General features: G+C 41.8%; 1 protein-coding gene across 1 annotated transcript in view; it reads right to left on the reverse strand.

The window, feature by feature from the left end:
- CLMP (CXADR like cell adhesion molecule) overlaps window positions 1–21,779 on the reverse strand; it is a 44,148-nt gene extending 22,369 nt beyond the window's left edge. Inside the window, exon 1 of the mRNA XM_076358564.1 lies at window positions 21,669–21,779. Coding sequence (XP_076214679.1) covers window positions 21,669–21,696 — 28 coding nt within the window. The 5' untranslated portion in view covers window positions 21,697–21,779. The remainder of the gene's footprint in view (window positions 1–21,668) is intronic.
- Window positions 21,780–21,982: the final 203 nt, after the last annotated feature.

Consider the following 21,982-nt stretch of genomic DNA (forward strand, 5'->3'; position numbering starts at 1 on the left):
TTGTAACTGATTAGATACATCACCTGGTATTGTTTCTTGATTGCCTGAACTTGCAAGTAAAGGCATAACATCAGGTTTTCCCCAATATATTTACTGGGGCAACACTGAAAATTTCAAAGTGCCAGAAAAATAACTAAATCATTAACTGGCCACAGAAAGTGGCACAAAAAGGGGCAAAGCAGATGTGCTAAGGTAAAACATTAATATTTGCACAGTAACTTTACATTATCCAGCAATGCTCTGATCAGGGGAACTGAAGCAAGAACTGGGGAGCTCAAACACTCCAGTTTGCTTCCTTTGTCTCCATACCCTATTGGTGATCCTGGAAATGCATATAAACCCAGGTTTGCAGGGAGGCACCCTCTCTGCAAAAGCCACAAAATATGCTTTCCTGCAAGTTGAAATCAACTTTTTGTATTACTGCTATTCAGTGTTCCAATGGGTTAATTTTGTCTTCAAAAATTCCCAATGTTCTTGAGCCAGAATTGCCACAAAAACCAACCAAAAAGTATTTGGCTAGTCTCTGCAGTACTCATGGGTTTTTGCTGGTTTGGCTTCTCTAGGAAAATCTATTTTCTTTAGTAAGAGTTGACACAGCTTCTCCCCCCTGCTTTAAGAAGGCATTTTCAGTCAGAAGGAAGACTAGATAAAAACACTGTCTGTCTAAACTGAGCACTCTGGTCTTTCTCTGCCTCCCCAAGCTGCTCTTCACCCTCATACCCTTCACTGAGGGCATGCACAGCTGCAGGTCTTCAGCACCTCTGCAAACCAGCCATCAAAAAAATCTCAACTGTAACTCATTTGTACTTTACCTTGCACATCCAGAAATTGTGGATACTCAAGCCTATCTATTAGTCCTCAGGGACTTGGATATCAAAGAGAAATAGAGAAGTGTAAAGAAAAGGAAATAGTATATTCAATAAAGTCTATCAGTTATTTACTTTTTTAAGCCTTATGGACTTCATCCAGTGGCAGACAATTAACTGGTTTCATATTACATAAGCAAAAACATCCTTAACATTACCTTTCCCCACAGGTGCCCCCCAGTGTGACTTGTGCACATTGTACAGTTGGAAGGACAAGATCCTGACTCTCCCATTGATCCTTCCATGTTAAGATCTCTGTTCTTTTCACAGCCCCATAGTGAAGCTTCTAAGTATCATTGTTTTCAGTTTGCAAAGGAAAAAGCAGATATTGAAAGCTCCATTTGCCCACAGGTAACTAGGGACACCACAAGACTGACCAAGGTCACAAGGAATCAGTGGCAGAGTTGAGATTAAGATCTACAATTCACAAGGTCCATCCAAATCAAACTACACACTGGAAACCCCTCTTGACTGGCTGCTTGCAGAAGGCCGGAGTTTTCAGTGCCCCTAGCCACCAGGCCAAGCTTTAACTCTAGCTAAATTAACTTATGGCACAGTCTTTTTGCTTATAAAAGTTGTTACATTGACTCTCATGCAAGTTACAACTGAGTGCCAAGAAAAGGCCATGGAAAAAGGCTATATGCCCACTGTGCTGACTTTCACAAACACTGGCACCCTTATACAGACCACAGTGGGAAAGGGAAAAAAAAAAATCAGCTCATGTCAGCTCATTACTTCTATTTTCCAAATAGGACAGAAAGCGAGGCCAGCACAGAGCTCAAGCTGCAAGGAGATAGCTGGCTTCTTGCCCAATACATCAGTTCATTTTTCTGAGGCCCCTTCAAGCTTCACATTGCTAAAAAAGGAAGTTGGAAAATGTTATACTGGAAACAAGAAGTGCTGCATCTCTCCCTCTCACTCCCTGCCTGGAGGGAGCATCTCTAGGTAAGCTTCAGCCACCCAAAGGAAGATGAGCAGGCTGCTATGATTTCACCCGATTCTTGCTTCACAAAGGAAGCATAGGAATAGTGACCAGCCATCAGCCATTCCTAACACTCATCATATTCCTGGCTGCTGCTAAAGAACTTGGCTGTAAAATACAGGTGTCAGGTTATACCGCATCCCCTCCAGCTCTTTGAGAAACTCCAGATCCTGAAGAAAAAGACTGTCAGTTTCTTTTACACTTAGTGCTGGTGCCACATGAGCAGAACTGGCAACTGACAGTATTTTCCTTCTGAACCTTGCACAATTGTTAAAAAAACCTAAATGTTTTCCCATTACTACTAAAAATGGCAACAAAAGCCCCCCTATTCACACTGTAGGAGCCAGGTTTTCTTGCAAGGCTTCTTCTGCCAGAACAATTCCATCAGCTCTGCTGCAAACATCCCAGCAGTCCCTTTCATCTTCAACCTTATGTTGCTGATTAGGAAACCAATGTCACCAGTACTGTGTTGATTTTGAGAATCTGACACTAGTTAACCAGATGGAGACTAGAACAGCCATTTTACCCCAAGCTACTAAGCAGTCAATTCCAAGAAAACCCCTTCTCCTTTCCAAACCAGCATCCCCTCCCTCCACAACACCTCCCTGCACAAGGTTTCAGGACCAGCGGGTAGGGAAGGCAGTTATGCAACTGCTGCAGGAACTGAGGGGGAGAATGAATGTCAAAACTTGCTAAAACATGAACCCGGGAGCCTTGTGGATTCAGTCTCTAACATCCATCAAACATGATTAATTTTAATGTCACAACATTTTAATGTCAATTACTTTTAATGTCACTGCTTCTTATTTACTAGTGCAACCACATTTTAGAGAGGATAAGAGAGTCCCCCAAAGAACTTCTAAGATCAGATAAATAAACAATCAAAAATAAATGTGACAAGCAGCAGCCTGATGCCTCCCTGCTATTGTAAGGCTCTTGATGTGGTGAATCTGACTATTTCAAAGGCTGAGGCAGTTGAGAAAGAACATCTGAGGCTTTCATGTTTAGGGCCAAATTACTACTTAGTAAAAATTTGCTTCTACTCCTGTTTTTCTGACTACATAATTTGGCTAATTGAAGATGTCTGTTAGACATGTGGCTTGATATTATTTACATTAGGCTAAGCCCTCAAACAAGGATATATTTTGTTTAGATGCTGCATAGACTAGAGAATAACAGTCATGATTCTGGGTATCTTAATTTGCGTAGAAAAGAAGAGACAACAGGCAAGTTAAAACTGATGAGGAAACTCATAGAAGAGGACTTGAGACTTAATCTTTAGGTTATCAAGTGGCTGTGGGAAAACTGGACAGTTGAAGATTTTTTGCAAAGCAACAGGGTTGTTAACTCCTCACATAATTTCAAATGTGCCAAACTTAAAAACCTGTACTTTGATTCAAATTCCTCTAGTTTTATGTGCTCTTTGGCAGAGACTGAGAAGCAGCAGACAGATGGGAAAAGAAACAGCACAGAACATACAAAAAGAGGGACAATGAAAGAACATACTCTATACCTACATATGCATAGTACTTGCCTGTTGCCTGCTACTTTGGAAAGCAATTAAAGCACCCTCTTCTTGATGCAACATTCAAATAGCTGCTGTATATCCAGAAAGTCAATTGTTTTTAAAGACTTGATTCAGGCTGAAAAAACCTTGCAGGTATAACAGGAAGAATTGATATGTGAACTTCTGTTTAAACCTTTTTTTTTTTAAATAGTTGGAGAGATTGACAAAGCCTCAAACCCCATGGGGTTTCTCAAAACAAAAGAAGCCTTGTACTTATCTTTAGAATAAATTATAGAGCATAAGTCAGGCCTCTATTCTAATATGAAATTTAGATGGGTAAGAAAAAAGATATTTAAACAGACAAACTGAAGAAAACAAAGAAACAGCAGAGTCAGACACCTACATGGGGTGGTTTTTTTTTTTTTAGAGTCTAAGAACTGACTTGGTCCCCTCATCATTGATATATACACTTATCTACCCACACTTGCACTTGCCACTTCACTTAATGGTAATGCACTATGCAGCTCTGTGGAACTACTGCAGTTTAACTTCAGAATGCATATTTTAAGCCCGTAACACTTCAATGGGATATTTTAAGCGCATAGTTCCATCAATGTTACCAAATTAAGTCTCAATCCATAATACAACTGTAAGAATGAAATGCAACATTTATTAATAGATTTTCAAAGCCAGAATAGATGAGTTTTGATCATCCAAGTTTTCAGTACAGCAGAGACCACAGAACATCACCACGATGTTTGCAGTTTGACAGCTTGCAGTTCTATTTAGCATCTCTTTCCAAGAAATAGCCCTACTTGCTTCACTGATAGACTGCTTCAGTAGCACATTAAACTCCCTGATAATTCCTTGAATCTTAGCTTTATCCTGCATTTGTCAAGGTTCAACTTCTAGCTACCAGCTCTTAAAGACCCTTGTATTGTAGATTACAGAGCCCTCCGAGAACAGTTATCTAATAAAGACAGCAGGGGCTGCCCTGATCTTGAGCTCCATCCAGGAAGGGGGAGGTTTAGTTGTCAGTTGATGTTAGGATCCAGGGCTCATTCAGAACTGAGGGTGGGATTTACACAGCTTGATGAGTTTAATTCTCTCCCTCTTTTCAGGGAATCAATCACAGCACCCTGCCTCTTGATCTGGGCAAAGCGTCTATCATGTCATCCTTGTGTCTGTGTATGCCTGGACACATTGGTGCTCATCAGAAAAAACATTTACTATAAAAGGTAAGCAGGTAAAACACAAGAGGTGCCAAGAGATGCCAGACAGCACATTCTGACAAAGCTTTGTGTATATCTGACTGCAAGCATAGCCCAGAGTCATCTCCGAGTCTTAAACAGTTCACATTCCTTCCTTAAGCTAAACCCTGCCTGGCTGCATTGTTTCAACAAGCTGAAAAGCAGCCTTGTGCCAGGGGTTTACTGCAGGGACCTTTACCCTGACCCAGACCAAGCAAGACTCTCCAGGCACAAGCTCCTAAACAAAGCACCACATTCCAATTATTTACACATTTCTTCTGTCCTGAACCAGCCAGAGAAAAGGAGCATGGCTGGGAGGCTGCAGGGAGATCTGGAAGGCCAGCTCTTCACAAAACCACCTGAGGCTACATGAAACTCCACAAAGCTAAAGCTCAAATTCCTCCACAGGTTCCCCAGCCTATTTTTGTTTCAACTTCTCTATCAATCAGAGAAGACAGGCTGGATCATTTCTCAATTACAGCCGACTCATTCACTGAAGTTCAGCAGTTCAGACCCATATACTCAGCCAGCATCCATGCCTTTTATTTATACTTAAATATTGGCCATGAAGCATGTTTTCCAATAAAATCTCAGTAAGCTCACACTGAAACACACCTTAGGCAAGTTTTCTCCATAGATTGGTTCCCTCTTTTCCATGGCATGCTGGGTACATCATGTCAAGGACGGGTATATGCTAAATAGTATCCCAGTTTTTTTTTCCTCTGTGCACATAGTACTTCTGCCACACACTTAAAATCCATTGGAAGACAGACTGGCAGTCCCAGTGAGCTTGTAATAGAACAGTACACCTGCACTACCAGCAAAACCTGACACATTGTCCTTTCCCACAACCTGAGAACAGCAAAAGCAAGACTTGAGTGTGCAGTCCTTTAAACAGACTTCCACCTTTCCCTTCTGGAAAGCTCTAGTCCCACAGGGCAGAAACTACTATTTCTGAAACGGGCATCATTAGTGGCTATTCACCCTTGGTGAGAAGACATGATGGCAAGCACCTAGTGTTGCAATATTACAGACTGGCAAAGGCAGAAGACCCATTTTCCTCAGGAATGCACATTAAGAAGTGGAGCATCCAGCTACTAGAAAATAGATTCAAAGTGCTTAACTTCTAATCAGGAAGACATTAGATATTTAAAAGGCTCAATCACAAGTTACATTATATACTCGAAGTAATAAATCTAAATATGTAATTTTCCCTAACTGCCTAATATTCAGCAATAAGTTTCCCATATAAGCATGTGATTCCACATACTGCCAGTTACAGGTTTTCTTCCATCTCCACCTGACACTGGACCATTCTGGAGTGAAACAGTCATTTAGATAAACTGTCAGTCTCATCTGGTCCAGTAATTCCTAAGTCCTTATTCCCATGTTTGCTCTCAGGCAGGAGAGTCTGACTCTCTGGCTGAACCTATGTAAGAGAAGTGAAACACTTATTAGGGTTATTGTAGAGTTTCCAAGGCATCTGTCAGAGTTTGATGCAATTGTGACAGCTCACAGAACTGAATCAGGGGCTGAATAACTGTGGCAAACCTGTGGGCCACAGTAGAAGTAAGGCTAAATGAGTACATTAGCCATTTGCCGACTATAAATATCAGGAAAAATCTGGCCAGGGAAGAGTTGTTTTTACCCTGTTCCTGTATTCTTTCCCTCAGACCAGCTCCTAATAACTGGAAAAAAGATAGCCAGCTAAGTGGGCATCCTAACCCTTAATGTACCTCTTATTCTGTAACACATGCTTATTAGACACTGGCATTCTGTCCAGGACACAGTTTTAATGTGCGAATCTTGCACTGACAATTAACATGCCTATTTGCTCTTTGGTTGCCATATCTGGAGTGACAGGATATATACATCCCTCAGTTCCCTGTTTCAAGCCTGAGTTTACCCTCCCAGCCTCTGCCTCCTGTGTTTCTTCAGCCCAGCAAGCTCAAACGGAAAAGTTGCAACAGCTTCATAACACTGAAAACAGTTTATTATGTTTGCCTAATAGAGAAGAGGAAAGAAATCAAATGGCTCCATACTGTAGATAACAGCAGTTCATCAGCCCCAGACCACACAAGTGTCTGCATCTGGCCTTCATTAACATCTAGAAACAAAACCAAAGTATCCATCTGCCAGGCAACAGGTCTTATTTGACATTTATGCAGAATAAGCCAAATAAGATGTGCCCACTTGCAGGGTCCTGATTGATCCTCAAGGATGATTTGGGATGATTATAGGTACCAGCATGATTGCAGCAGGCATAACAGGGTATCCTGAGTAAGATTTACAGTCTGGTTTGTGGTGAGGCCAGTTCCCTTGATCAGCCAGCTGCTTCTGGCATCCTTCAGGATAGAAACTGCTGTTTGGGGGGGACAGTGCAAGGGGAGAGGCATTGTCATGGTTTTGCTCAGAAATGTTTTATTCAGGCTGTTTATCCTCAAAAGAACATTCTCCTTTTAGATTAAATTATCTGGATTCTGTTTATTCTAAACACAGGAGACAGGACTCAGGCATTTCCTCTTTTAGGAAGTATGGCTGAGTATTTCCTACAAAATTTATAAAGAATTGAAGTAAGAACTTGTATGGCTCCTGAACATTTCAAACTCTTCTTCCCTAAACACTGAAAGAGCTGGCTCTGTCAGAGCACAGTCACATCCCAGCAGCATGAAATACAAATGCAAACAGACAGCAGCTATAAGCTCTTTGGAAAGGGCAGGCTGATAAAAACCATAGTCAAACTATTTACCAATACTCCACCATTGTTTTGTCTGAAGACCATAAGCCACATTATATAGCAAGACATTTCCCTTTTTACAGATGGGGAAACCAAGGCTCCAAAAGGACTTGTAAAGCTACCTACTGGGATTACAGTTAAGATGAGACAAGTTAATGAACAGATCTGAACCTTACCAGTGAAAAGTTTTCCTTCCAATAGACTACAGAGTCACCACTGGAACTGGAAGCAAAAACAGATTCCTGCCTTCCCATCTCTTCTCCTTGCAGTTCTGACTCTCTTGCTATAAAGATACTATCAAGTTTTATATGCCATTTTCCATGCATTAGTCACGCTGTACTTCTTACAGGAAGTCTCTATCTCCACCTGAAGCACAAGGGAAGCATCCTGCTCAGCCTTCCAGGAGATCCGAAAGCCAGATAATGAACAGAGCTCCCCTGCCCATAAGGCCAACCTGTCTCAACATTCATAGCACAGCTCAGGACTGATGCAAGTCTAACATTCCAGCATCTTTAATCTCTCACAGCTGCCTAAGACATTTTCCCTGGCACCTACTCTGAATGTTCATATATTATGTACTACTTCCGGATCGGAGGGGGATGTAGAGAATATATGAACAGTGACTGCTATTTAAAATGTCTGCAGAAATAACATTTATCTGCTACATCGTCTTCCCTGTCTGCACAATATGAACATAACTGATGGTGGGTGTTTATAAAGCATGCATAATCATTACCTGCTCAATTACTGTTGTTATAATGCATGGTTGGCAGTAAGTGCTGCCCATTGTGAGGCTCCACCAGCTCCCTGTACTAAGAATTCTTCATGTTTTGTTTTTAATTCTGGATCATAATCAGGCCCTAATTTTACACATATTGGCTCAGGATATTTTTCCTTTCTTCTACATTGTCAGTCTGCTTGCCACATCCTTGCTGAAGGGGATTCCTCACTTTAAGTCCTTCTCTTGGTAGGGCAGGATGGCCTCCTTTGGTTGAGGATTATAGGCTCTGACAGTGCTGACACCAAAAAATAAAACCCCAGAATGATTTAAAGTAGTGAGCAGGGCTGTTCCCTCAAGATCAGGAATACACAGACACACTACTGTCCTTTCCTCTTATAACTCAGACCCAGTCTAAACCCAGCTACTTATAGACCTTATCCAGAGAGAGCAAGTCACAGACCCTTTGACAGCCTCCAACCCCATCACACACTCTTCACTTACTGATAAGATTATCAATTTTTACTAACAAGGAGACCACACACTGTGTCCCCTCCATGAACTAAAGCATTTATGGCCTAGTGTCACAACAGAAATGATACTAACTGGCACTGGGACATTTAAGGCATAAGGGATGAAGACACTTGGATATACTCAATAATAAGCCAAGAATGTCAAACTTCCTAAATCCAGGGCAATTAGATCATACTGCCAGGCAGATCTATACTAAAAGGGTGCCAGAAGGTATCTTTTCAAGACAAGAGTATTGAGTGAGCTCAGTTCCGATACAGATGCTTTAGAAAAACAGAATTTATTTGCTTTAGTGGATTTTTTTCCTCCATTCTGCTTATACAAGATCATCATAAAAAATGAAGAGGCATTTAATTCAGCAGCAAAGATGGAAAAGCAGTGCCAATTCCTCCCTGAATAACCTCCTCCCTTGCAAGAACAGGAAATTAATTTCCCTTCCAAGGGCTAAAGATGTTCCTGTGCCAGACTCACTATATCAGGTGCTTTCAGCGGAGAGAAAGTTTCCACCCTACTGCTATGACACTGCCAGAATCTGGAGATTTACAGCAAACATCCCAGACCCCATCAAAGGCTTACGAAGCCCAAAACCACAAGAGAAGACATGCATATAGAGTTAAAAGAGCTTCAGCATACCCAAAGCATGTCTCATTGGAACAAAGGATGCCAGCAGCTATTGAAGTTGCTATTTTTCTGGGTAGGCTAGGTTTTCCACATACATGGTTGCAGAAAAGGAAATACTGAGAGGACAACCCTGAGGACAGGGACTAAAAGGAAAGCTATAGCCAGAGGCAAAGCACACTGCACATATGGTTTTGCACCACATAGCATGGGAAAGGCTGAAACTCTGCTCTGTAAGTAGGGAAGACAGGCAGGAGCAGTTCAGGAAGGGGCAAGGTTCTTACATGTCATATGCCATTGCAAAGTGATAAAAAGTATTTGCATTCGAAGGATTCTCCTCAGGGAAGGCAGCCTTTGTCAAAATAAAGGACATGCCTCTGCCCAGCACAGCCTCCATTAAGGGATAGTTTTAAAGTACATGGAAAGTGCCCAGTATAGCTGTTTCAGCAGTAGTAAATAACTTACAGCAAACAATTGGGTTTTTTTTCTGTTCACTTAACATATTTCTGAGCTGGGGTAGGATGTGTCATACACCAGTATTATATTCTATAAAACTAAGCATGTGTGAATTATCAGTTCATTCATTTCTGGAAACAAAGAATGGAACAGGGAACAGTCCACATCTTCAGTAGCCCTCAGAGAGCCACTAATAAGGGAGAAACAAATGACAAAATGCCAATATTGTCTAACTGGCTAGTTAAAATAATCCTTCTACATGCATGAATAATCAACTCTCCCCATCTTTTTGCTTAAAGACATTTCTAAGGAGAAGGTGAGGGGCAAATAAGGAGAGAATGAATCTAAGCAACATTTTCATTCCCTTAAAAAAACTAGTATACAAGTTGTTCTGGGAGCTGAGAAAACCAATGTAAGAACATACCTGAAGAACAGTATTTATGATTTCCTAGATTTAAATGTCTCTTTCTACAAGAGAGGACCGATTAAAGTAACTACAAAGATATTTTTGAAAATGCCCAGGTACCATGCTTTCACAGAAAGGTTTCTAAAGGATCTGTGTTCAAGGCCTAACAGATAAAACCCTAAATTACTCCTGAGCACTCAATAGAAATGTGTGGTGCACAGCACCCAGGTGTAGCACAAGTCTGCTCCATGCTACAGTAAATCTCTTTTGCTAGCCAAGCCAGCATTAAATAAAAAGGAGAAGCACAAGGAGCTCAGGCAAAGATAGAGAGGAAAGACATTATAAGAACTGAAACCAGAAATATTCAAGTTCTTCAGAAGATGTATAATCTTGGTGACAAACCGATGGGAGATTTTTACCACCTGAGGCCTTCAAATGAAGCCTGGCTGCCTCTCTGGAAAAGAGATTTTACCAAGTGATTAAAATGAATGCAAGGATAACAATGACGAAATCCTCTAATATACTCTAGCAATCTTCAACGCTGCCCTCAATTTCCTTCTAACTTTACCTTTGAAGAGGGGCAGAGTTCTTTCTGCAAGACTGCTTGAAAATCCCTGTCACTGTGTGTATATCAGGATATCTCAAAGCTTTCTCAGATATGCCTGTAGGATAGGTTTCTGTTACATTTTCTTCTGTGGCTTTGATGTGCTAAAATCCAGAGATGCCAAGAAGCCCAATAATCCTAACTGCACACTACAGGGCTGCTCAGTAGTTAGGACCATTAGCAAAGTATAATAAACTTGCTGGCAGATACTGCTTTGTGATCTGGCCAGAACAAGCCCAATTTACATAAGCCCACAATAAGTGAAAACCCTCAGCATCCCAGTCTAAATGATTGTTTAGATGTCTGAATATCACCTTAGGTTCCCAACTTTTCTGCCTTCCCACTGCATGAATTTATGCTCTAGAATTACATTAATAGATGCTAACCCTGGTGCCTGGCTTGTTTAGACAGCAAGCAGGAAGAAAACTAGGTTTAACACATTCTGGATTGCTATGCAAGCTTTCAAGTCTGCAGTGTTGTAGGGAACAGTGCAAACAGGCAAAGAAACAGTCCCTGCCTCTGAGCACTTAGAACCCAGAAAACATCATCCTAAATACTTCTGTCTGGTGCAATAAGGCCCAGTTCGTTCCACCCACATTCTGGTTTTGGCTTTCCTCCTCTTGTGGTGCTTTCGCAGAAGAGGATATGGAGCAGGGAAAGATGCTTGCTGACAACTTGAAAAAGAAACACTGCAGCCTCCACTGCATTCAATACCTTACTAATGGGTATGTATTCATTGCTATCCCACAATGGAAGCAACATGCCCAGGGCATTACTAAATAGGAAAAAGATGCAAGCTCAAGTAATTAGAGGAAAAAGTATTGTGCAATGCAGGATCATTAGCTCCAGAGCAGAGCTCAGAGTTTTGAACTTTTCTTGTACCAGGTCATATTGGGTCTGAATTAACTAACAGCTGCAGAATTGTCCCTTCTCTTTACTCCAGGGGTAGCCTTGAGCTAAATGGAAGGAGCTCTGAAAGCCAGATAAGCTGGGATCCATTTGCCACACTGAGTGGCACTGATGGGAAGACTCCTGAACTGCAACATTATCTTCACCCATTAAACTAGTGCCTGACATGTCTTAACAGACTATCACTTCGGACTTTTGCAGCTCCATTTCTACAGTGATTTCAAAGCACTTTACAGCTCATGAGGGAAAGGTTGCTACATTTGTGAGTGCTCTTACACTTACTCTGCAGAACAGCAGCTGAGGCACAAAGCAGTTGAAACCAAATGCACCCCCAAAACTTTGAATGCTTAAAGGACACCTGACAGCACATAGTTGGTGTGACCAAGCTCGTGTGTCCCTGGACCTGCATCTTCAGAAGTACTAACCCTTTATAACACTTGAAATGGTGACACTCAAACCCAACAGGCACTTAAAAATAGAGCCTGAATTACTAAATCACTGAGTCACTGGCCAAACCAAGAACGGAATCTAGACATCCTGAACGCTGCTTTGAGCAGAAAGCACTCACAGTTGCTTAAAATTCCCCTTTGGAAAAGAAATTTAAAAAAATCACAGCATTTGCCAACACAAAAGCTATGCTTTGTCTGGTTGAAGTTCCCTTTGTCTCCAAGCAAGAGCTTGAAACAATGGAAACGAAGAGGGGATTTGCCCACAGCATAGACCACATTAGAACAAGACAAAGCTGTACTGTGAAAACATCCATCCAGATTGGATGGATTCAGTAAAACAGTTCCTTATGTCAAATGCTGAGACTCCTAGAGCATTAGCACCAAGCTCTCTGCAAGTGCCACCTCAGTCACATTCTGTGATAGGTGCCTGCACTATGGCAGTAATAAGTAACCACCAGAACCTCATTCAGCCAGATCACCAATACATATCATTCCCACTTTAAAAGTAGAGGGTCATGGATCCTCAGTCACCACACGAAGCTAAGCATTCATTTGATGCTGCTTTCAAGATCTGCTCAGGTCCGGTATGCAACTCCCATTGTAAATTGGCTCAGGTTCCTTAATAATCTGGCTCCTAATGTCGGACCAGGTCTGCTGCTCATCATCTATTAGTCCAATGTAAAACAGTCTCCCCAGTGTTTGCAGAGCCCTGATCATAGCTCAGGCCTTTAAAAACTACTATAAAGCAAATAAAGCAAGCAGTTGCTAATAACCCCTACACTCAGCAGGCCCAACTTCACTCACAGCCTAGTGCAGTATGACTAAGGTAATGAAAGGCTTCACTAAGTGTGATTGAAAGCTGTGACACCATTTTAAGACTGTTTTTACACTTCAGTCTAAAGTAACACTACCAGAGACATTTGAAAATTAGGTAGTGCTCCAGCTTCCATCGGCAATCATGTGTTGCTTAATTTTTTTGAAGGACAATAACTCATAGGCTCACTGCTGGATAAAACACACTGCACCAAATTCTTCACTTCATGTTCCTAGAAGTCAGTCAAGTTCCCTCAGCAGACTCTTATTTCCCATTTTGAGCACACTAAGCTGTTTGTTTTCCATGCACAGTACTTTTGCATGCTCACATCTTACAAGACCCACAGAGCATTTAGCAGACATTCACTGAAGCTGCATGTTGCTGCACTGAAATGAGTCCTAGTGCCAGTTAATGCCTGGGGAAAATGAAGCAATTGCCTTAATATTACTCAACAAGGCAGGATCCACAGCAGGATTCCCAGCACACCGCCAGACGCTGGCCTCAAGTCTCACTTCAGCAGATTTGCTCTGGAATTACCCTACCACAGCAAAGTTCCAAATTGGCTCTGTACCTTTTTTCTGCAGAGGTTTGATAAATGGACCTTTGTTCAGAAAAAAGCCCTGATGTTGGAGAACATGGCTCCTTTTTCCTCTTGTCCCTGGAATTGTGATTGGAAATAATTGGAAGTGTCACTGGAAGTAATCAGAAGTGACAGTCCCTGGGCTATAAGGCTTTTGCTTCAAGTCTAACGATCCCCCCCGCAAAACAAAACCTAAATTTAAACAATGAAGTCATAAAGTGATTTGCCTTCAAGGTTGAAAACCCTGCAATATTTTTTTTTAAACAAAAAAAATGCCTGACTGTTTTAGTTCAATATTCAAGGCTTGCTGTGTTTATGAAAGACTTCCCCCCTGCACACACAAAAACACCCCACCATTTCCTGGCACTCTGCAGCTCTACCCTACAGATAAAGGTTCATATCTATATTAAACATTTCTATGGCCTTTAAAATTTTATCAAGCCTTTAAGAAAAAAAATAGCCTAAGCAGTCTGAGATATGAGATTCAGCCAGCATGTATCTCAAATATTCCAAATACTGGAAAGCCACCTAAATTCCGATGTTTTTGCTGAGGCACAAAGAGGGGAAGGGAATGGAGCCACTCTTTCACATTCCACTTCTGGAAAGGCCTCTTACCAGCCCAGTTTGTACTAAAGGCCATCGAGGCACATAGGGAAAGACAGTCTCTGTTCAAAAGAAATTACAGCCTAAATAGTTAACAAGTAAAAGGCACAAGACAGTGGAAAGAGCTAGAGGGACCAACATGACTTGCCAAGATCTAGAACAGAGCAGGGAACTGCATCCAGATTCCCAGCCCATGCATTGACCACTCCCTAATGCTTTCCTGAGCTGTTGCTTTTTGGTTTACCTCCAGATACTCCAGCAAAGCATACCATTTCCCTCTGCAAAACAGCCTTTGAAAGGCATTTCCACTGACAGAGTACAATATTGTTAGAGTTACTATACGACTGCTGCTAGTTAAAAGATTATAAGGAGCAGTTCAATTTTGAATGAACGCTGGTGTACATACTTTAAAACAGACATACAAATATTCCCCTTTATCAAAAGCAACAGGGAAGGACAGGGGACTCCCACCTACCACTTAGTGTAGCTGGCTTCCAGGTTCTGCTCTGCCAAGCAGCTCAGCACAATGGACACCTTAACTACAAGTGATTACTCCACAGGTATATGCTATCTCAAAAGATTAGATTTTCCTCTTTCATACACAGAACAAAGTAATTCAGAGACTAAACAGACACAGTGCAGAATTTCCTTTCTGTGAGGGTTCTTCTGATAACACAGCAGTCATTCACACCATGAGTGGAGTTTCTCAGCACATTGGTACTAAAAAGCCATTAATACTTTATCAAGTACATTATTACAAAGCAAGGGTAAGTCAAACCTTCCTATTGCTTAGAAGTCATCCCTCCAGATGGCAGCTCAAAGATGGCAGCTTGATAAATTGTAGCTGATGGATTCAGCTGCTTGTCAATGATCTGCCCATGACCACTTCTACCCATGTTTGAGGACATATTAAAAGGAAAATGGCTTTAAGTCAGAGCTGCAAGGGTTCTAGATATGTGACATAACTGCTACCTTACCACATAACTGTTAACTTAGCTTCCTCCTCTGTTAGATTGGCTTTATATACTTGTCTACCCAATATGGCCCTGCTGGACTCAATGAGTTACCCAAAGCTTTATACAAGTGCGACCCTTCTCACAAAGCATGCTACAAAAGTAGCAGCAGTGCAGTATTATGGCAGACTAAATGCAGCCAAGTCATGGTCATCAGTTGCCTCTAACTGTGCACGCTCCATTTCAAAAGACTGTTTCCAGGAGAGCAGCCTCTCTTCTGCCAATGCATATTATAAGCACAACAAAATTTTCACTGACCTTTTCCTACTGAAGGCAATTAAACTGCAGGCACTAAGCTGAACTTCAACTTTTCTACCTCATCAGTCGAGAACAAGTCATATACACTAAGGCTTCATACTAATTTTCCAGCCACAAAAATGGATGTCAGCTACACAGGAGAAGAGACAGGCTGAAAAGATACTGTAATGTATATTGATTCTTGTAGGACAGCAATTCCAACATCATGAATCTGGGTCTGGCCCATTAAGAGAAATGCTGAGTTACAGCATTTGCCTTTTTAAACTGCCAAGTGCTTTCCTAGAGAAAATGAAGGAGCAGTTGAGGAAAGGACTTGTTTCATGATCTTCTATCACATTCACCACCTTCAATGCATCTTACAATTGCTCAGTCCTCTTTGCAACTTGTTTAACTTGTTGCAAAGAAAAGACAGTGCTACCTAATGAGTCACATGAAGAAACCAAAGTACCAAAAAAGCAGCTTGAGAAAAGCGTAGCAACAGTGCTTTGTGAGGCAGGGCAGTACCCATCCTCCTCACATCGCCCAGTTGCTTTTTCTAGTACTTCAACAGTGAGCTTCTGGGAAAAAGGACCAGCTTTATTCTGGGTTGCTAACCCACTGCTAGAGCTCCCAGTCACTATTGCATACACCTTCTCTGTATTCTGCCCAGGGAAAAACATGTTTTAGGCAAGGTTTGAACCCCTGGCTGGCAGAGGCAGGCTGTTATTCCACTCAGCAATACTGAAGAAGCAGATTGAAGGGAGAAGAGAGTCTGAGATGAACAAGATAGAAATTCACCCTCCTCACTTCTGTCAACTTGACTTTCCATCACTTCACACATTTTCCATTGTTGTGCTTCCTGCACAGCCATTTCTGCATCCTCTGCTATCCTGTCATTTGAGTATCTATTCACAGATCTCAGTGACCTGACTTCACCCTTGGCTTTTTGCTGGGCTGCTTCTGTAAACTAGCCATTTCTAAAAACAGATGAAGACACAGCTTTGGGGGGTGGCGGTGGGGGAAGATATCCATTCATCTTTTAGGCAGAGCACTGCCAAGTTCCCACTGCACCCAAAGTAGCCTCTTTTGTAACACATTCGTGCATGGAAGATATGCGCAATACTGTGTGCATGAGCCAAGCTTTCTCTACAAGTGTATAAAATACATTACAGATACACAAGCAATGATTAGTGCCTTGGCTAACATAGGGAACTGATTTAGCTAAAAATCTAAGGTATAGCTTGACTAAGGCTGCGGGGACTACTTCTGAAGACAAAAGGCACAGAAAACAGCCTGCAGCACCCCACTTCATTGGTACTAGACACACACTTGCAGTGATTTAGTACAGTGTAGCAAGCACACTTACACACAAGATTTTTCAAATACACACAAGGCTTTGTCAGAGTGACTGTTTACATTTCTTTTCAGGAAGTTCCTGAAAACTCAAACAAATCCCAGATTGCAAACCTGCTAAGTTCCCTTTAAAGCCCTGTATTTGCCTTGAGGAAAACAGGGGCATTTGTTGTGATCCTGAGGATAAACATCAGGATATTTCCCAGCCAGTTGTGCAATGACATTTCTGGGAAGCTTGTGCTGCTCTTACACAGTGCCCTTCTGAAGTGGGCCAGAGTACCCCACAGAAACACACCATTAATTCTACATGGAGGAGGCAAGGTCCAGGGTGGGTACAGAGGCAAAAACACCAGTAGTTTTCCATGGGAAATTCAGAAAAGTTGAATGTGTCATCGTCGTCCCCCCCACTCTATTTCCCATAAAAATGAATTCATCTTCAGAATTTCAACTCAACTTTGGCATACTGCTTTTCCTCACTCTGGAAGGTTACCTTTTTTCTCCTTTTCTTCCTCATAGTAAAATGGAAAAAACAAGGATAAAAATAACCCCCCAAATAAACATTTTTTTTTAGATGCTAATAATCCAAACTATTTCATATAAAACAAAGCACTAGTAGAGAAAAATAGGCCATTTCTCAAAGTGCCTTGACAGAAAATATTTGATGCAAACCATCCCTGGCTTTAGAAGAATTTCAGTGTCTCACAAGCAGTGTTAACCCTGATATCCTTCCAGATAGGAAGTCAATTATGTCTAGCACCTTTGAATTCCCTCCGGAGTGCCAAATGGATACACTGCTTTTCTTTACTTCCTTTCCTTAGGTATTCCTAGAATAGGGTTCTATTAAAGAGCTCTTTGCCCTATTCTAAAACTAAATTCACACTACTGTAAACAGGCTGAATCCTGCATACAGATGTCTTGTTGACTGCTTTTGGAGTTTTCATGACAGAAATGAGTTGTCAATTATCAATTATACAAAGCTGTCCTTGGGACAATAGTCTTGAGCTAAATACACCAAGAAGTTACCTGCACTCCTTCGGAATCCGATGACACAAAGAGAAGGTGAAATCCACACAGCAAAATCACACAAAAAAATCCCTTTTCACAGCTACAGATTTTTCTTTTTGTACTCCACTCCCGAGCCAAGGCTTTGTTTTTAAGTGCTGTAAAAACATGGGGCAAAATCCTTGTCTCATCAAGCTTCTAAATACACCATGAAACAAACGGGCAAAAGCAACAGAGAAGGAACCATGAGAAAACTAGGAAATAGCAAGTGTATTATATACTGTTAGATATCACTGAGAAATTTGGGAAATACCTGGAAAATCAGCAGAAATATAAGATCAGTCAGCTTAGTTTTCAGGTTGCTTAAAACAGTCTCCCTTGCTTTTTACTAGTTCCAGGCAGAAGCAGTCCATTAAAACATAAAACTTCCAGTAACCTCATGGGGAGCAAGAGTGCTTTTTTTTTTTTAAAACATTGCAGTGGTTCTTGGCTTTGCTGGAGTGTAGCATTGCAAGGGTTTCAGGAGAAGGACCTCAAGGAGATGCGATAGGGCACACTGCAGGTTGCCAGTGCTCTTAAAGCAGGAGAGAAAGCCAGAGTCAGTATACTAGAGCACAGCCCCAGGCTGACCTACCACTGCTGAATGCTGCAGAGCTGCTTCCATATCACAGATTTTTCAAGCTAGAAGTCTGGTGAATACCTAGGCAAACACATGCTGTCAGACCCAATTGCTCATGCCAACAGGCACTGGAAGGATCTGCACCATAACCTTTTTCCCAGTGCAGTGAGACAATCAAAAGTCTTGGTGTTCAATGCAGCAGCTGTATACCCCTGGGACAGAGCTGTAAGAGAGTCACTGACCTCAGAGCTTAAAGGGCAGAGCTCAGCTACATCAGTACAAAAGGTACTTTTGCTATTACAGCTGCACCCACTCTAGCAACATCACCCCTGTATAACAGATTCCAACACACTGAACACATCTTTGTCACTCATAAGCCAGACTAAATATGCATTGTGGTAAGCAGCCCCTAACACTAATGCAAAGGTTCATTGCCAATAGCAGGACACCAGAAAGCTGGATGACTGATTTGGCTTGGCACATCTACTGCTTTGGATCTTGAACCCATTGGTTTTTCTGAAGGGCAGAGCACATACACTAGCCAACAAGTGAAGAAAAATCATGTAATACCAGCATCAAAGCCAGGCATACAAGCATTACCCATGTGAACATATTTGATTACAAGGAAGTTAGCTTTTTACTTTAATGGAAGGCTCATTAAAGATACTCAAAATTGACTTGGAGGGAGTGAAAGAAGGCAAAGGAGACTTCTAGCACCTGAAAATTTAAGCCAATTCAGCAAAATATTTAAATCAGAGCATTTGCTAGTTTTTTTACTGGCTGAGAAACACAACATTGTATTATGAAGTTTTTACACTCAGAAGTGGAGAATCACAGATATTTCCCTTGGAAATTTCCATTTTGATTTTTAAGAGTGCAGTGTATTACACAAGGAGTTTGAAACAATTTTGACCAGCTGTGGACTGAGATGGCAATCAGATGTTCCAAACACTTACATGTAGGCACACACATTAGCATGCATCACCTTCCACTCCTCACTCCTTCCTGCTTCATTTACCTAGCCATTATTAGGGAAGTAAGCATGATCACACCCTTGCCCACACTTAGGAAAGTCTTGCATCTTGTCTTGTTTTAAGTCTCCTTAAAACTAATTGGCTCCTGTTTCCTGTCTCCTCACACAGCTGTTCACTTGCCTCAGAGAGGTAAACAGCATAAAAGACAAGGACTGTATATATTAGTCATGATATTAGCATGTTTAATAATGAAAACCCAAAACCAGGCAACCTTCATTTCAAGTTTGCTTGGCTTCTCTAAACTCTTTTTTCCACACTAGTCTTTCACTTTATCAGCAAGAAAGCTAAGCTATCATTGGCATTTCTATACCTTTTCACTGCAGAAAATCAATTAGACTTTCTCTAGCTAGCAAATGAGACCTCCCCAGCCTTCTTGTTTTCAGGACGATCTATGAACAGGGAACTACAATACTTACTTTTCCCTGGAACACACTTCTAATATTGGTGAATGAAGCTGGATGCAGAGCAGAAAGACTAAGTTACCTGTTGACAAGACAGGTAAAGCATGGGCAAGACAAAGGGCAGTTCAATGACTAATGTAGTACCAGGAAACAAAACATTCCAGGTTTTGCTGTGAGCTTTGGGAAGCCACTCACCCTCCCCTCACCAGTGCTTGGACTACTCCCACAGAGGGGCTGAGAAACTCAACTCACGGGTGAGGGCATAAGTTGTTGAGGGCAGGGACTGTCTTTTGTGTTTATGTGTTACTAGCATAGTGGAGATGCCTAGATGCTAAAAGACATAAGAATAACGATGATAAAGCCTATTGCATTTTATAGATAAAAGCAGCACTAGTCATGCAAAGGTAAATTGTCATTACATTACAGCCAAGAGCACCCTTTCTCTGGCATATTCCTTTTACTCCAAGCCTTCAACATACAGGAATATTCAGCAGCTGAATAGGGTTGGTGGATTGAAGACTGTAGTTCCCATTTGTCTCCATCAGTGAGGTAAGCAACCTACCTAATTTCCCAATTTTGTCTCCTAATTTCCACAGAACAGCTTTCCTGGCCATTTCTGCAAGGCTAACCCAGCCCAGGCACCTCTGGCAGAAGCCTAGCTGTTCATCCTAACCTTGCTGCCTCATCTCCTGAAGCCTTCTTTAAACACTATCTCCACCATATTGAGACACAAATGGCCAAGGCAGATGTGCACAGGGGACAAACTGCTGCCTGCACTCCCCTGCAGATTCTACCACCTTTGCTAACAGCAATTGCTAGAGCAAAAACCTTTTCTACAATTTATTCAGCAACTCTGCAAGTGCTGCCTGTCTTTCAGATATCTAACAAATCTGGCTAGTCCATGTTCCACACCTGTGAGACTTAAGGAACAGGGTTGTCCCCTGCAACATTTCTTTATAGCTGTCCAAAAACCTCGATTCTACCTGTACCCAGCCACATCAGTCCACCACCCTGTGGGGCTCAACTCTTGCCAGGGAATCAAAAACCAAGTCACTTTCACACCTGTACCCAGATTCCCAGAGGACAGGAGGACCCAGGAATCACAGCCTTTGCCCAACCATAACAGATTTCAGAGCTGTCTGCCTGTCAGCACGATCTGGTGAGCAAAATGGAGACAGAAGCTCACTCATCACATTACGGTGCCTCTGGAGATGCAGAAACCCAGGCTGCTTCTGAGTCAGTCTTGTAGGCAAGCCCCCTCAAAGACCTTAGGGCTGCAAACTCTTTTCTCCATAGGCTATGGCTTTAACAAACAGCTCTCTTCAGCCCTTCTGCCTTCACTCTCCACTTCCTTTAACATCTCCTTTCCCACTCTCCACTCCTCTCCTATTCAACAGTCAACCTCTACCTCTTCTTTCAGCAGTCCTCTTTCTTCCTGTTTCTTGCCTTCCCCCTTTATCTCCCTTCTCCCATCCTTTTCCCCCCCCAACTCCTCCCTCTTGCACTTCAACACATCTGTTTCTAATCTTAGGCATCAATTGGAAACAATAATGCCTCTTTATTTTAAAATCTGAATGTTAAATGCCCAAGCAAATCAAAACAGAGTTAAACAAATTTGACACTATGCCCGAAACAAAGACATTTTGTTCACCTTGTTTTGCCAGAGGTTCAAGCCCCTCAGTAGTTCAGTGCTTAAAAGCACTGCCCTCTTTAAACAAGAAACATACATTCCAAAAGGAGTCTGTTTAACCAGCACTTCTAAAAAATTAATCCAGATATTAAAATATCTCTGGCTATCAATCTGCTAATAAAGCAACAAGAAAAGCATCAGAACCCAAACGACACTGAAATTGGAGTTTTCCATAAAAGTTTCTTTACAAATCCCTTTCGCTAGCTCATCAGAAATGAATTTCAGTCGTGCAGAGAGGGTGCATGAAGTTTGATTAAAAACGCTAAACAAAACCAAAAAGCCAACCTACCTAAAAAGAGAATTGAAAGTGCAGACATTCCGTCTCCAAGCAAGAGAGACTTTTCCTCCCTTTTTCTTCCTTTCTCCCAGGAACAGCAGGCAGACCTGCACAGGATTCAAAGGAACGCCTCTGGAATGCACTGAGTGTAATTGCATCCATGTGCCAGAAAAATAACCAACTTTACTCTTTCTTCCCTTCTGCTATTCATCTCCTTGTCCATATTCCATCCAGATTCAGTGAGAGCTTTTAGATCTCTGCAGCTGGTAATTCAGGCCCTTAAGTTTCTGGAAAAGAAGAGACAGAGGCAGTGCAGCAAGGAGTTC

The sequence above is a fragment of the Aptenodytes patagonicus genome, chromosome 23 (assembly GCF_965638725.1).
Source record: "Aptenodytes patagonicus chromosome 23, bAptPat1.pri.cur, whole genome shotgun sequence".
Classification (NCBI taxonomy): domain Eukaryota; kingdom Metazoa; phylum Chordata; class Aves; order Sphenisciformes; family Spheniscidae; genus Aptenodytes; species Aptenodytes patagonicus.